This window comes from Prionailurus viverrinus, chromosome A1, assembly GCF_022837055.1.
Source record: "Prionailurus viverrinus isolate Anna chromosome A1, UM_Priviv_1.0, whole genome shotgun sequence".
Lineage (NCBI taxonomy): Eukaryota > Metazoa > Chordata > Mammalia > Carnivora > Felidae > Prionailurus > Prionailurus viverrinus.
Genome location: NC_062561.1, coordinates 106,174,285 through 106,191,640, shown reverse-complemented (window position 1 = coordinate 106,191,640; position 17,356 = coordinate 106,174,285). Strand labels below are relative to the sequence as shown.

The 17,356-nt window shown below is 36.1% G+C and overlaps 1 protein-coding gene across 1 annotated transcript in view; it reads right to left on the bottom strand.

Annotated features, from left to right (window-relative positions):
* Positions 1 to 17,356, bottom strand: part of SLC12A2 (solute carrier family 12 member 2) — a 107,668-nt gene that overhangs the window by 62,989 nt on the left and 27,323 nt on the right. The window contains exons 2-4 of the mRNA XM_047849887.1: positions 15,697 to 15,816; positions 14,299 to 14,374; positions 13,905 to 14,000 (exon numbers count right to left, since the gene is read on the bottom strand). Coding sequence (XP_047705843.1) covers positions 13,905 to 14,000; positions 14,299 to 14,374; positions 15,697 to 15,816 — 292 coding nt within the window. The remainder of the gene's footprint in view (positions 1 to 13,904; positions 14,001 to 14,298; positions 14,375 to 15,696; positions 15,817 to 17,356) is intronic.

The window sequence follows — 17,356 nt, the reverse complement described above, 5'->3', positions numbered from 1 at the left end:
TCAATCTGACAAATGACATCTTCAAAAACCCCACTAACAACTTCTTAGTTGTGATATACTGCACTCATTCCATTTAAGACTGAGAACAAGGTAATGATATCTATTCTCACGACTTCAATTAAACACTGTAGTGGAACTCCTAGCTAATTCAACAAAAGAAAGAAAAAAATCCTAAATATTGTTAAGACAAAGTGTAAGCCATGTCTATTAACTGATGATACGTCTGTTTATGTTTAGCCAGATCACAGACTACTGGGACTAAAATACAACAAGTCTATTTTATTTCTATGTATAAGAAACAAGAAAAATGGAAAATAAAATTTACAAATACCATTTGACACAAAGGACATGAAACATGTAAGGGCAAAGTTAATAATGTATATGCGAGACATCTATACAGAAAAATACAAAACAATGCTATCAGAAACAACAGATCTAAATATATGGATATACCATTTTCATCAACTGTAAGATTCAATACTGTTAACATAACCATTCTTCCCAAAAAAATTAAAAAAAAATTTTAATGTTTATTTATTATTGAGGGAGAGACACAGAGCATGAGCAGGGGAGAGGCTGAGAGACTGAGAGACACAGAATCTGAAGCAGGTTCCAGGCTCTGAGCTGTCAGCACAGAGCCCGACGCAGGGCTTGAACTCACAAATCGCGAGATCATGACCTAAGCCGAAGTCGGACACTTAACCGGCTGAGCCACCCAGGTGCCCTCCAAAAAGATTTTTTTTTAATGATTTTTAAGTTTATTTTGAGAGAGAGAGTGAGAAAGGCATACAGAGAGGGGCAGAAAGAAAATCCCAAGTAGGCTCTGTGATGTCAGTGCAGAGCCGGATGAAGGTTTGGGTGTCACAAACAATGAGGTCACAGAGTATGAGATCATGACTTGAGCCAAACCCAAGAGTCAGATGCTTAACCAAACGAGCCACCCAGGCACCCCCCAAAATATTTTTAAGGCTGAAATCCCAAAGCCCCACTAAGATTTTATTTTATTTTATTTTTTTACTATTTAGCAGAAAACACCTAATTCAAAAATTTATGTAAAAATGCAAACGACCTAAAAGAGCCAAAACAATCTTAAAAAAGAAAACCAAATTTGGAAGTCTCTGAAATTATAAAGCTAAGCAATCAATACTAACTAGCATAATAGGAGAAACAAAACTTATCACTGAAATAGCATATAGTCTAGACAAAAACACAATACATTTTTCAACAATGGCACAAAAATTAATTCAACAGAGGAAAGATAGGTCGTTTCAAAAAATGGTGCAGGAACAAGTGGATACGTACACAGTGGGGTAGCAAGAGGAGAAAACCACAACCTCTGTCGCACTATTAAAAAATTCCTTTGATACTACTAATAGTCAAAACCTAAGCTACTATAAAGATTCTAAATAAAACAAAGAAGAATATCTTTAAGACCTTGGGATAAGCCAAAGATTTCAGGCCAGTAGATAAAAGCTGTACACGAAAACACAAGAATCTGGATTTCATCAAAATAGTAAACTTCTACACTCTGAAACATAGCATTAAAAAAATTATAAAAATGTAGAGGCAAGTCAAAAACTGGGGGGGGGGGGAGGGGCGCCTAGGTGGCGCAGTCGGTTAAGCGTCCGACTTCAACCAGGTCATGATCTCGCGGTCCGTGAGTTCGAGCCCCGCGTCAGGCTCTGGGCTGATGGCTCAGAGCCTGGAGCCTGTTTCCGATTCTGTGTCTCCCTCTCTCTCTCTGCCCCTCCCCTGTTCATGCTCTGTCTCTCTCTGTCCCAAAAATAAATAAACATTGAAAAAAAAAAAATTAAAAAAAAAAAAAAAACTGGGGGGGGAAACCCATAATACAGATGTTAGACAAATCACTTGTATTCAGAATATATTTACAAACTCCTACAAATAAAAAAAAGATAACACAATTTAAATATTGGCAAAAGATTTGAATACATTACAAAAGAAGATATACAAGTGGTCATAAGCACATGAAAAGATGCTTACCATAATTAATTATCTACAAGAATAGCTATAATTAAAAATACATAACAAGTGTTGGCAGTAACATGGAAAACTTAAGTCTCATATATTCATGGTAGTATAAAATGGTAAAACCATTTTGGAAAACTATTTGGCAATTTCTTAGAAATAAGACATACAAATACCCCATGAATCAACAAATCCACTCATAATCTCCCAACATGAATAAAAACATAGACATCGACACAGACTTGTCTAAGAATATTGTCAAGCTTATTCATAATAGCCTCACACTAAAAATAACCCAAGTGTCCAGCAATAGGAACTAAATAAACAAATTATTGTTACTACAAATGTACAGTCATAAAACAGAGTAATATACAGTAAAATGTATGTAGTAAAATACTACACTACAGCAAACTACTAACATATAGAACGACATGGATGAATTCTAAAAATATTATATTGAGGTATGACACAAAAAGAGTACCTTTTAGGTAAGAAAAGCCCACCCTGGGCTAGAGGTGAGGGAATGATTATAAAGGAAGTTTCCAGTATGATAAAAATACTTTGTATTCTGATTGAGCTAGGTTTATATACTTACCAAAACTCACAGAACTGTAAACCTAAAATCTACATTTCACTATGTGTGAATTTTACTTCAATAATATTGTTCTAATAAACTGTAAATCTACTTTCAACAATTATCATTTTAAAACTTAAAAAGTATACCCTAGTCAAAATGATATAGCAAAAAATCTTCACGCATGTTAGACTTCGAGAGAAGATTAAATGGATCCCAAGCAAGTTCATCAGCTCACTGATTACAACAAAAGGAGTCAAAAGTTACCTTTAAGATGAACCATGTGTTAAAGTTGTTTTTAAAAGGCACTTACATTCATCTATACATCTTTCCGTAAAAAACAAAGAACCCAACCCTAATTCAGGATGAGCACGGAACACCTGCAAAATGAAGGGACAGACTGGTGACCCAAATTTTTCATCACCACCTAGCACCCTCCCTCCTCTCCATTCACTTCTGTGGTTGCTGAAGTGTAAGCTCATGGAATCCTAGTACTATACGGCAACTCACAGGTCATTAAGCCAAACCCCTCATTTTACAGGAGTACACAGAGATTCAGAGAGGTCAGTGAGTATAATAGGTGACTGGTAAAGCAATGAAAAGACCAAAGTGATCTGCTATTTCGTCCCACAAGTAAAATCAACACTAAAAGACTGCCTATTACTATTAAGAATTAATTTAAAACTCCATGGAAAAAAACAAAGCTCTATTACAATTGTACTTTAAACTGAGGCAAAACACTAAAAATCTTTTCCTCGGCTTTTACCTGAAATAAAAAATTTCATGAATGATAAATGGGTAACAAAGGTTTTTGCAAAGTATCCAACATTTTACAAGAAACCGACCTTATCCTGTTTCTTTTTTTAAACAGGAGTCATTGGATTTGATACCTCACTTCCCAGTGAAGTATCTTGCCAATTTTTGTCGTAACGCATTAATCAACGATTACCTTAGCTTTTGCTGATACGAAACATAAAAATGAAAAACCCATAATTAACCAATGTGCATGTGCATGTGCATGGTAAGGAGCAATTTTTGACTAGGACCACATTTACTAATCCATCTTTGTAGAAAGTGGAATTACCAGATACAGCTATTATGAAACTATTATGAACATTCAGAACAAATGAATTCAACACAAATTATATAGAATCTTCAAAACTAAAGTACACAGAGACAAAAAACCCCACAAAACTACAGGCAGGAAGGGAGGAGCAGTACTTAACTATCTTTTGAACACGCACTCTGGATGTCTTACTACCAATTATGCCACAAAACAGACATTTCTTAAACCACACATGGCTCTTAAAAGTTCTCATCACAAGGGAAATAACATGTTTTTCTTCTTTTTCCCTTCTATCTGTACGAGATGATAGATGTTAACTAAACTTATTGTGGCAACTAATTCACAATACCATATAAGTCCACTCATTATGCTGTAAGATCTAAACTTCTTCAGTACTGTATTGTCATTACATCTCAAACTCTAAGAAAATAAAAACTACACATGGCTCAGTTTAGCACTGCATGACTCTTTTTACCTGCGAGCAAGGACTAAATGTTGTTCATTAATGTGAAAGGTATTTTAATATTTAGAAACACCAACAAACCTGTCCAAGTCCAGTTAATTTCTTCTGAACTATTACACTTTCTTTTGTTGTAACTAGTGCTCTTCCCTGGATAAAAATTGCACAAGAAATCTTATTGTCCAAAATGATGTTAAAGTATCAGTCAACAAGTGATCATCCTCAGTGCCTCAGGTACAAGACTGAACAAAATCAAATTTTGACCCAAGTTTTCTATTAAAATGAACTGCTTTCAAAGAGGAGCTTCAAAGTAATTCGATGTAAAATACAAACTAATTCAACTATGAGGTAGAAAAACAATCCCATATAAAATTTGAAGGGTAATGGACTCAGTTAAAACAAAAGCTAATTTAACAAGGTGACACTGTGATGGGTTAATTTTATGTATCAACTTGCCTAGCCCTGGTGCCCAGACATGAGATCAAACATTATACTCTGAACGTTTCTGTGAGGGTATTTTTATTTCATTATTGTTTTTAAAGTTTATTTATTTTGAGGCAGAAAGACAGTGTGAGCCGGGGAGGGGCAGAGAGGGGGAGAGAATCCCAAGCAGGATCCAGTCAGTCAACATGGAGCCAGATACGGGGCTTGACCTCACCAACTGTGAGATCACGACCTAAGCCAAACCAAGAGTGAGATGCTTAACCAACTGAGCTACCAGGCAGCCTGTGTGAGGGTGTTTTTAGAGGAGATTTACATTTAATTGGTGGAATGTAAATAAAGCAGTTTGCCCACCATAATGTGGGTGGGTCTCATTCCATCAGCTGAAGGCCTGAATGGAACAAAAACAAACCTCTCTGTAGCAAGAGGGAGTTCTGCAGGAGACAGCCTTCAGACATCAACTGAGAACACCTTGTCTCTGGGTCTCCAGACTGCTGACCTACCCTGCAGGTCTTAGATTTCCCAGCCTCCATTATTACGTGAATCAAGTCCTTCAAATACGTCTTTCTAGACACAGACACAAACACACCTTATTGGTTCTGTTTCTCTGGACACCCCAACTACAAAAGTATTACAAGGTAAATATACAGAAATCCATCATATTTCCATATACCAGCAAGAAACAGTAAGAAACTAAATCTTACAATAGCACAAAAACCAGGAAATACTAAAAAATATCCTCAAAATCTGTGTACTAAAACTTTAAGAACTAGAGAGAGATAAAGCATATTTATGAAATGAGAGCCCTAACAGTTGTTAATTCTCCCCAAGCTGAACTCTATACTGAACCCAAGTTCATCTAAATTCCAGCAAGACGGTTCTCAAAAATTGACAAGATAATTCTAAAATATATAAGGAAAGGCAAGAGAACTAGCCAAGACAATTTTGAAAAAGGGCAAAGTAGAAGGAGCTATAATACCCAACTTCAGGCATTACTATAAACCACAGTACCAAGATAGTATGGTGTTAGATTAAGGGCAAATCTGCAGACAATGTACCAGGAGAGAGTCCAGAAACAGACCGACACATGTAGGGTCAATTAATTATTTTCCAGATTTACTGAGATATAACATATAACATTGTATAAGATACACAACGTGATGGGGGCGCCTGGGTGGCTCAGTCAGTTAGGCATCGCGGTCTTGATTTCAGCTCAGGTCATGATCTCACAGGTTGTGTGTGGGATCGAGCCCACATCAGGCTCTGTGCAGATAGTGCAGTGTGTGCTGCGGATTCCCTCCCTCTCCCTTCCCCTGCTCACACTCTCTCCAAAAAAATAAACCATTAAAAAGACACATAATGTAACGTGCTGATACACATACATATTGCAAAATGTTTACCAGCATAAGGTTAATATATTCTTTACCCCACAGAATTTCCATTTGTGCTGTTGTTTTATGGTAAGAACATTTAAGATCTACTCTCAGGAACTTTCGAGTACACAATACTAATTATAGTCTGCATGTTGTATGTTAGATCCTCAGAACTTACTCTGCTTGTAACTTTAAGTCTGACCAACTTCCTCATCACTTCCTTTGCTCATCAACCCCTGGTAGCAACTTTTCTACAATCTGTTTCTAGGAGCTTGGCTTTTTTAGATTCCACATATGAGTGAGATTATATAGTATTTGCTTTTTCTAACTTATTTCACTTGGCATAATGCCCTCAAGGTTCATCTATGTTGTTGCAAATGGCAACGTCTCCTTTTAAGGCTAGATAATACTCCGTTGTGTGTGTGAGAATGTGTGTTGTTTTTTTCATGCATTCACTCACTGATGAACACTTAGGTTGTTCCCAAGGCTTAGCTATTGTGAATAATGCTGCAATGAACACAAGAATGGCAACATCTCTAACAAATAGTAATTTCACTTCCTCTGAATAAATATCAAGGAAGTGGGACTGCTGGATGATATGGTAGTTCTATTTTTTGAGGAACCTCCATCCTGCTTTCCACAGTGGCCATACCAATTTTCACTGCCAACAGTGCAATGGGTTCCCTTTTCTCTACATCCTCACCAGCAGTTACGGTCTCTTATCTTTTTGAAAATAACCATTCTAACAGGTGTGAGGTGATAATTCATTGTGGTTTTGATTTGCATTTCCCTGATTATTAGTGATGTTGAGCTCCTTTTCATGAACTTGTTGTCTTCTTTGGAGAAACGTCTATTCAGGTACTTTGCCCATTTTTAGCTTTTATTAATGTTTATGTATTTTTAGGAGAGACAGAGTAAGCGGGGGAGGGTCAGAGAGAGAGGGAGACACAGAACCCAGGTTCTGAGCTGTCAGCACAGAGCCCTACACAGGGCTCAAACCACAAACTGCAAGATCATGACCTGAGCCGAAGTCAGACACTTAACCAATGAGCCACTGGGGCGCCTTGCCCATTTTAAAATCAGATTGTTTGGTTTGTTGCTATTGAACTATGTAAGTTCTTTCTCTATTTTGGATATTAACCCCTTATCAGATACATGATTTGCAAATATTTTCTCCCATCCTGTAGGTTGTCTTTTCATTTTGCTGATTGTTTCTTGTGCAGTTCAGAAGTTGTTGCTTTTTGTTTGATGTTTGCTTTTGTCATTTTGTTGATTTTTGCTTTTGTTCTTGTGCTTTTCCTGTTGTATCCAAAACATCACTACCAAGACAAATGTTAAGGGGCTTTTTCCCTATACTTTCTTCTAGGAATTTCATGGTTTTAGGTCTTAAATTTAAGTCCTAAATCCATTTTGAGTTAATTTTTATGAGTGATTTAAGATACAGTTCCAATTTCTTTTGCATGTTAATATCCAGTTCCCATTTAAGAGCCTACTGTTTTTGCACTGAGTATTCTTAGCTCCCTTGTCAAATACTACATGACTCTATACGTATAAGTTTATTTCTGGGCTCTCAATTCTATTCCACAGGTCTATGTACCTTTTTATGTCGCTACAATACCATTTTGATTACTACAGCTTTGAAATATAATTTGAAATCTGGAAATGTGATGCCTCCAGCTTTTTTCTCTCTCAGGACTGTTGGACTCTTCAGGGTCTTTTACGGTTCCATGATAATTTTTCCCATTTCTGTGAAAAATGTCATTAGATTCTGACAGGAATTACATTGAATTAATATTGAAGGAACCTAACTGGCCATCAATAGATGAATGGACAAGGAGAATGTGGTATGTATACATAATGGAACATTACACAGCCATAAATAAGAATGAGATTGTGTCATTTGAGACAACATACATGGACCTAGGCAGGATTACGCTATGTGATCTAAGTCACACTGACAAAGACAAAAAACTATGATTACACTCCTAAGTGGAATCTAAAATAACCAAAAAAAAAAAAAAAAACCCAAAAAACCCTACCTAAACTCCAGATGAATAAACAAACAAAAAGCAGAATTCAGACCTATAAATACTGGTAACAAACTGATGGTTGCCAGAGGGAAGGCAGATGGGGAATTGGGCAGAGTGGGTGAAGAGGAGAGGAAGATACAAGCTTCCGATTATGGAAGGAGTAAGTCAGAATGGGAATAAAAGGCACAGCACAATACTCAATATATTGTAATAGCGATGTAATGACACAGATGGTAGTTACCCCTGTGAAAATATTATAATGTAACAACTTGTCAAATCACTAAGTTGTGTATCTAGAACTATGTAACATTGTGTGTCAAGTACACTCAAAAAAAAAAAAAGGTTCAAAATTTCTAACTAATAAAAATCTCCAGAAAGCTGTTAGCCACCGAACAGACGAAAATGAAGTTTGTGACCAAACATCCTTTGTTTACCGTGGATGAAATGATCAATATATATAATATGAATCATCTATATACTCTACTGTATCTGTGGAAATTTCATAAAATAAAGGTTTTGTTGATGTACTGAGGAAGAGACAAATCAAAAGGTCAAAAGAACAAAAAAGTCATAAACTTACGAATGAGAAAGTAAACTATTTAACATTTACTGTTCAAAAGTCATCTAATATGTTTAGAAAATACACCAAAATTTTACAGCAATAAACCACCTACTTCTGTATACTGACCAATCAGTTTATCCAAAGCCACCTTGTGTTAACATTCTGAGGAACGATTTTGAGAATACAATGGGGCAATAATGGACCCAAAAGGATCCAATATCCATTTTGGTTACTGTTCTAGGAAATACATTCTAATACCCTGGTTTACCAATACACAATACTTTGTGTGCCTGTTAACACTGGTCAAATTTGCTGTATTCTGTTGTCATTATTAAGTCAAGTAGAGAAAGATGTGTGACCCAACACGGAATCTTCTGACTAGGACTGAGTGCTATATTACCACTGCAACTGATCACTTTAAATATTAAACTTGAAGAGTCAAGACATAGAGCCCTAATTCTGCAGTAGACAATTTCAGAATGACATTCAAGTATTTTTAATCATTAATGACTGGCAAAATTGAAATGCCACTAAGTCAGTCAAAGAGAAAACCCAAATGAAAAATTATTTACTACTACTTGCCAGATTCACATTTGAGCCACTTGTGGTTTGTTAAGTCATGTTTTTACTAAACTGAAAACACAATGTTATGTTGAAGTCTAATAAAACCTCATAATACAACTGTTACAGAACTGCTTTTTACAGCTTCTTCAAACATTTCACTGATCTGGAAAGCTGTAATTTGAAAGAAATTAGCAATAAAAGGAAAGAACTATGGAGCTTATTTCTAAGTTACAACTCATTGCTTGGTGATGAAAGGAATGAATAGTTACATAATAGACTAAACAAAAAATTGCACAATCAATGATAATCTGATTTTACTAATACAGAAAGCACTTTCTGTCACTTAGAATCCATGTGAAAAATGTTAGGATTACTTCCAATATTTAGTTTTACCTATATACAGAATGAGGAGGTCTTCAATTATTTCAGCAAAATGAAACAGAAGTATATAAAGATAATCCTGACATACTGCAGAAACTTAAAGATTCATCAGTAAAACCTGCATAGCATTTAAATTTGTTGAAAAAATTAGTGTGTTTAATTTTCACTCTCTTCATCCGTACAAATTATACATGGAACTAACAACTATGATGCATTAAATCTGATAATGTAGGTCAAAAGCATGTTATCATGCCCAGCAGTTATGTTTCAAAAAATAATTGCCACTATTATCTGAACACAGCTCCAAGAAAATAGGATCTTGTCTGACAGTGATGGTTACAAACCCAGTGTCTGTCACCAAGAGCTCAACAATTACCTGTTGAGTGACTGAAATACAAGTAATATAAAATTTCATCTTGGTCATTTATGTTGATTTTACATGTTCAGAACTACTCCTCTGAATTTGGTGTAACCTGGGTTTTTATCTGAAACTGCACTAATCTCTGTTTTCAACTTAACCCTCAGGTCATATAACACAATACAATGAACAACTGGTATTTACACTTTCATGTTATAAAAGGCTGCCTCTGCTTGTCCTCTATGTCATAAATGAGTTCATATTCACAGACTAATTATTTGTGGATGGAAGAACTTTGGCCTGTGACATCTTAGAAAATGCAGATCTCAGTGAAAGCAGCCGCTGGCCAGCACCATCTGGGTTGCGGAACTCGTTGAACATGACACAGGTCAATTCTGTAAAACCCAGGTCTCAACACGGACAGGATTTGTGGCACAGTAAAGAGCTCTGGGCTCCTGACTATCTGTACAATGTATGTGTCTGTTGGGCTAAGGACTATGCCAGAGATGAAGGTAAAGATGTGCCAAAGTTACTCAGCACTGCTCCTCTTATTCTGCGCAGGGAGAGAACTGAGGGGATGATGCTCTCACCTGCTAGTAGTTGTAATGATTATCCAAACATCATTACTAAAATCTAATCAAGCCCAAAACTAAGCATCTTATATTTTTTAAGTTTTGACTCTTTTTTTTTTTTTTAAAGAAACCCTGAACGTTGTTATATTATTTTTATCCTAGACTTCATAACTGGACATTATATTTGTTTCTAAGTTAGCAGTTATTTCATATTTAAAAAAACTACACTTTTCTGAATTGGTATCTGTTTAATCTCCAAAATGTACTGTTAAAGCCAATGTTAAGGTTACTTGGTAAACTTAAACCTCTCCATGGCAAAAAGCACATAGGAAAAGTATATATTTCACATACTGCCACACAGCTGGAAACATACCCTAGAAACCAAGAATAAAATATTATTCAATATTAATAAAATATAAATCAATGTATAAGTTAAGAATCAAGATAAACTGTTGAACACTACCTCAAGTAGTTCTTTATATTAATAAGATAACTAGGCAAGTTCAAAAGGAGTCTCTCCAAATTAAAACCACTATAGAGAGCAACCAAAACTTTTCAGTAAAATATTTCCTTGTTAATTCCCTTAATAATCAATCATAGAAAATTGAGATGGGCCTCAAAACTTCACTATTCCCATGATACCCTTCCATTTCTCCATTAGATAACTAAGCCTTCAGCACCCTGACCCTATGGACACTTCTAGCTCCATTCCTCTCTTCCCTATGTAGCCCTTTTAAGAGAGGAAGTGAAAATCAATCCTCAGTGATGGGGCTAGAGGAGATCCAAACTTGGCACTCTTGGTCCCAACCCACTAAAAGACAAAGTAGTTTACAGTTACAAATGGCAAACAAACTCATACCTATACATGAGTTTTAAACCCTAACTCTCTCCCTCTTTTTCTCCTTAGAAAACTATGTCAGATAAGGATTCCTGGGTGCCTGACTGGCTCAGTCAGTGGAACGTGTGACTCTTGATCTCAGCGTTGTGAGTTTGAGCCCCATGTTGGGTGTACACATTACTTAAAAAAGGCGGGGGTGGGATTCTTGTTCCAGAAACATTCCCAGTCTGGAATTTGATCTAGTCATCCTATAGTGTCATTTACTAAGTTCCTGTCTCCCTTGCATATTATATAAAATGCTTCCTGGAGCTACAGGCAATGACATAGTTCAGATTCAATTTCTCAGAAAACAATCGTTCAGATACTTTTATTGAGTAAAGGGCTTACAAAGTTGGAACATTTTAATTTTCTTTCCTTCTTCGCTTATCACATAGAATAATTATCAGAGAACAAATCTCATCAATTTCTTGCTTACACTGAGTTTAGGTAAGGACACTTTCATTCAAGAAAGCTTGATTCAACAGGAGATTCTTTATATTTATTTATCAATTTTGCTAATAAGTTAGTTCCCTAGCATTCTTCAAAGGTAAAAAAAATGAAAAGATCTTTTTTTGTGGTATCTGTGAACCTAAGGATTTTATCATATATTATATCTTCATTCAAAACAGTTATTAGTAATAGTACTGCTGTTCAAATTATCCAAACTTAGGTCAGTGTTAGCTTCTTCAAGTTGGCTCCTGGGTCCTTTTGACCTGAAACCAAGCACCTTTGTTACCTCTCTACTTTCCAATGTGAAAACATGTCTAGGCTCTTGTAGTAAATTTCCTGCCCAGATCTGGAAATCAATTGTTTCTCTAAGGTCCCCTGGTTCCTCTGAATGAAAATACACAACATAGGCACTAGGGGTGCTCACTGCTACTGGGCTGGTCATTTGTTACAGGGAATTTTTATGCAAAGAAGTAAGCGACAGGGACTTTTGGAATAAAACGTGTGAATCACAACAATATATTCAACTTAGAATCATGACTATAGGATGCAATATATTCTCGCCAGATTTAGACTTGTATCTACTTTGTGGAACATAAATAAATCCCATTACGGCTGTCCAAGTCCATGAAGCAGATAGAGGTGACAGAAGGGGCTTACATTCATTGAAAAAAAAAACTCCACGAAACTTTCACTGCAGGTGATGAAACAACTTTTTTATATTCTGTCAACAATCAGCCAAATTTCCAAAGTCACCAACAAGTGAAAATTGAATGCCTTCTAGCAAAGTTTCAAAGTTTGTGGTCAAAGTCTCTAAAGTACGTGTACTCATGGATATATATAAAAACTACTGGCAGTATCAAAAGATGAAATGGCTTTTCAGTCATGAGGTAGGAGAATCTATGCTTCCCCTAAGTCTGTGTTCACATGGAGAATAACAGTCTGTGGGATTCATGCTGCTAACGGCTTCATGCCCCAGTGCCCCCATTGAGCCTTACAACCTAGACTGGAAAGCCTGAAGATAGGGACAATTCTTTGGTGACTTGCTGGTCCCCACAAGTACCTAACACCGCATTCGTTTCTCCTTTCACTTCTATTGCCCAGAATGGAAGTAGTGGAAATAAAAGAAGCATGGGGCACTCAGTACGCAAGAGGCCAAAAAGAAAGTCTCACTGTAGCCTGACGAAACACTTTTGGACAAATCCATACCTTACACCACAATATGGCTCAGTGTAGACTCATGTACACACAAAACTTCAGCCAACAGTCATGCATGCTCAGCACGGCCATAATCATATTGCTACTAGCTTCCCCCAGGGCCACAGTGATTTGGATATTCTGGTAAGTAAGAAATAGGAAGATGATGAGGAAGAATGAAAGGCTCAATGTAGTTCTCTAAATAGCTGATGCAGATAAAACAGAAATTGTGTATACATAATGTCAAACTGATCTGTAAAATAGGTGAGGCAGATGGTACAGGTTGATCCTCTTGTTAGTCGATCCACTCTGACAACTTTACAGGAGCTGCTAAAGTCCATGTTCTCCCCTTTCTCTAGGGATCTCCTCATTCCAGCTAAATGACGGGTTCTGATTTGGAAAATGGAATTCTTCTCTTCTTCTTCCAAGAGGTCCCAAAGCCATTCCCCTGATCTCCTGGGTTCTCTCCCTTGGCAGGAGAGGGGCAGGGGCGAGGTAAAATCTCACAAGGCAGATCTTGTGGACTCCAACGAAAGAGGCCTCAGGGCACCCAAAGAAGAGACCAAGACTTGATAGTGTGGATTCCGAGTTCTGGGCGTAATATACCAGCTGTCAGGTCATGGGAAAAGAACTCTGTCAAAGTTCCCCTAAATGGGAAGAATGAGGTTACACCTATAGAATACTAAACAAATACTGGATGCATGCCACTCATCTAAGGGCTGAAATCTGGGAGAAGCCAATAAGGGGCAACCCAACTGAGAAGAAATCGGTTAGAAGCTCCATTCTTGCTACAAAATACATTGAGCATCCTAAGTAACTGGACACATACATGTTTTTGTATGGGCTGAAATAAAATTTTATATTTAAATATACTAGTTTGAAAAGTGCTCAGTATCATTCCTCACCTCTACAGACCTATGTTGCTTTTTGAAAGGTAAAAAATAATTTAAAAATTTAAACCTCACTTTATTAGTAACAGTAATCTCGTAACAATGATGTGAGAAGACTGAATTTACCTCCTCGGACAAATCCATTAGTAGCTATTGCTGATGTAGACAATCCTGTGATAGTTGTCACAACAGTGGCCATTATAATTACAACAACCGACAGACCTTGAGGGGAAAAGAAAAGAGGCTGAGAAATACTTATTTCAACTTGCTATATCTAGAAAAGGTTAATAAACCTAATTTACGTTATAGTGAACAATTACCTCATTTTTACCTCATTTTAGAAAAACCAAACCAAAATTATAAAAAACGGAACATTAAGACAACAATCTGATACAAAGAAAAAACAGCGTACAATAATTTCTAATTGTTTGAATATTAGGAGGTTCCCAGGCTAGATGAGCACACAGCTACTCTGCTTACTCATTCTCAAGTGAATCAAGCAGTATGGAACTTCGCTTACCTATTCCAGCTTGACCCACAATCCACGACAACCTAATGAAGAGCATCACACCCCAAATGTTCAACATACAACGTACCTAGAAAAGAAAAGAAGCCAAGTTACAGATGAAGCAAAGTGATCAAACATAGTACATCAGTAAATGTTAAACTAGCCAAGAGGAGGATAACATACATTTAGAACTATAGAAAATCACTTTAAATCTTTTATCCTTTTCTTTATATTATTTTTAAAAGAATTTACTGAGAGCTAAAATGTAAGCTAATTTAAGGATAATATAACACACACACAGCAGCAAAAGCAACTGAACAAGGTAAAAGGGTATTTTAAGACTTCAACCCTAAGAAAGTAGTTCCTGTGCCCATTTATCAAAGCAACTAGGTTTAATTTTTGCTTGTTCTTTATCAACAGACTTATTTCCTGATTCCTTCAGAAGATTCAGGTATTACAAAATATCTGTCAACACAAAATGCCAATTGTTCACACGTTTTATTTTTTAAAGTATATTTATTTTTAAGTAATCTCTACACCCAGTGTGGGGCTCAAACTCACCACCCCAAGATCAAGAACTGCACACTCCTTTGATTGAGCCAGCCAGGTGCTCCTCACACATCTTTTAAAACTCTCAACTATTTGACAGAGCTTCCTGTATTTATTTTTACTTTTACTTATTATGCTTACACATAGAACATAGTCTTCTAAAATATGAACATTTAAGAATAGGCAAAGAGCACTACCTGGAGCTTCACATTTACTCTGTTCATTAAAAGTGATGAAAGTACTCCTAGAAGTGGGACTTCTCCTCGACTTCTTTTCTAAATGTCAACACAACTCTTAAGTACCCCCAAAGTCTAAATGGGAGGGCCTTTTAGTTTACCTGTCTACTCTAGTCAGTTCCTTAGTGCCTATGTGAACACAGAAAAACAGAAGCAAATCTGAAACTAAGTAGCTCAAACCTATCTAGTGAAGTGACCTCAACACTTAAGAAAACAATTTCTCCTTTATTTGTTCCTCATTAACTTCTATACATTTCTCTTCGAGAAAATAATGGCATAGCAGAAAAGGAAGCAGGAATCTATCAGCTCTGTTGCCCATTCAGCTTTCTTGATTCTGATGCTTCCAACAATTTCATCATTTCATACTTAATTTCTGACAAATGACAATATGTGAGATTTATAAGAGGTAAGAGAATGTAATTTAGAGGAAATCAACTATAGTATGATTCCATTAATACATATATCCCGTTTCCTTTACTGAATTTAATACAAGAAAAAGAGGTACATGTTATTAATATGGTCTTCTGTAACAGACAAGCTCTCTTAAGAAATGATAAGAATATTAGGAAGATTTTCTAATAAAAAGAAATGTTGTAACTCTAAAATTAAGTCTATAGGTACGTACTAATACACCCTTGATCCAGCCAAACTTCACAACTCCTTTACTTTCCGCAGCATACGTGACCACAGCATCTCTGGTTGGAGTACTTTCTTCCCCATTGGCAAAGCCGTCCTCAAAAGGTTCCTGGTTATAAAAGAAGTGTGAATTATTCATTATTTGAAGTTCACAATCACCTGATAAAGACAAATATCACTAAATACATTTGGTCATGTTTAAGAGGATACAGATTTCCAAGAATCAAGGGAGTCTGCATATTTTACCTAAGAAAAAAAATGTACAGCACATATTTTACCTTTAAAAAAAATGTAGAGCAACGAGGTAGAGGAAAACCTTAATTAATGAGTGTTTAAAAAATTTAAATCTTATCATGACAGTAAACCCATTTTAATCATTTCAAATTTTAATTACACTTTGGTGGTGTCTGGAGAACAAATACTGTTTGCTAAGTATAGGCTTAGCTAAGTAAGTCAATTCAGACCTTGTTTCTCTGGCCACAACTTTACAGTATTTGGTTGGCATCCTTCCTACAAATGAAATTACAACATTAACAATTTAAAACTCCTCATCACCAATGAACAGGTTTCCCCCTATAGTCCGTTATAGCCGGATTCCCAAGATTCATTCCTAACTCCTGCCTTTACTCACTCTTCATCAGCATTCAACCATTTAGTGCTTTTTTTCCATTGTAATTTTTCTCAGATTCAGACATGAACTGGTTATCCTTCATGTCTGATTGTATTATTCTTATACTTTGTTCTCTAACTTCCCTCTCTCTCTCCCTCTTCCTTTAGTTTTCTTGTTCAGTTCCAATACACCCAAGATAAATGACACATTTCCAAACCAGGAACAACGTTATTAAACAGGTCATGAAGGGTGAAGGGAGGTGTTGGGGCAGGGAAAATGCTTTATGTCTAGAATCATGTCCCTGACACTATCCCCATAATTTTTCTTTACCTGTATGTCAACAGCAGGGAACAAAATACAGCTGTGTTTTTAATCTCATTCTTTAAATGGAGAAAAATCAACTAAATTATCATATAACCCTCAAACTTGTCATCCAGATTTCCTACCATACTTTTTTAAGCCATTTTCAGTGGCTCATACTCTCTAGTGATTTCCTAATACAAATATTTTTCACAGAAATGAGCTATACCAGATGCTGTGCTACCAGAGAGAAAAATCTATGTCATAACCCTAACTTTCCTTTTTCGCTTGACCAGTACCTATTAGGCAAATAAACTCATTAAATTCCATTTAATGTATTGTATTTCTTAAGATCAACCTGGATCAGCTCTTACATTCCATTTTTAGTTGAATGACTACTATTTCTTAGGTTTTGAAGCCACAGAAGAAACATTGTAGGTTAGATGCAATAATTTCTTTAAATATATTTTTTCAAATTATTTTACCTAGGCTTTTTAATGACAATAAAAAAATAATCTAATTTTCAACTAATCCTCATTCTCCATTAAAAGACAAGGCAATAACTTCACCTATGTGAAACATACAAAAAACAAGTCCGCCTAAGATCATGAAGAACTTAAACATGAATGTAAGTGTTAACCACAAATCTGTGATAGTTGACAGAGTTCTAAAAACAGAGCCTACGGGACATAAATTATAATAATTGCCCTTATAACTCACAGTTTCATAACTACTATCT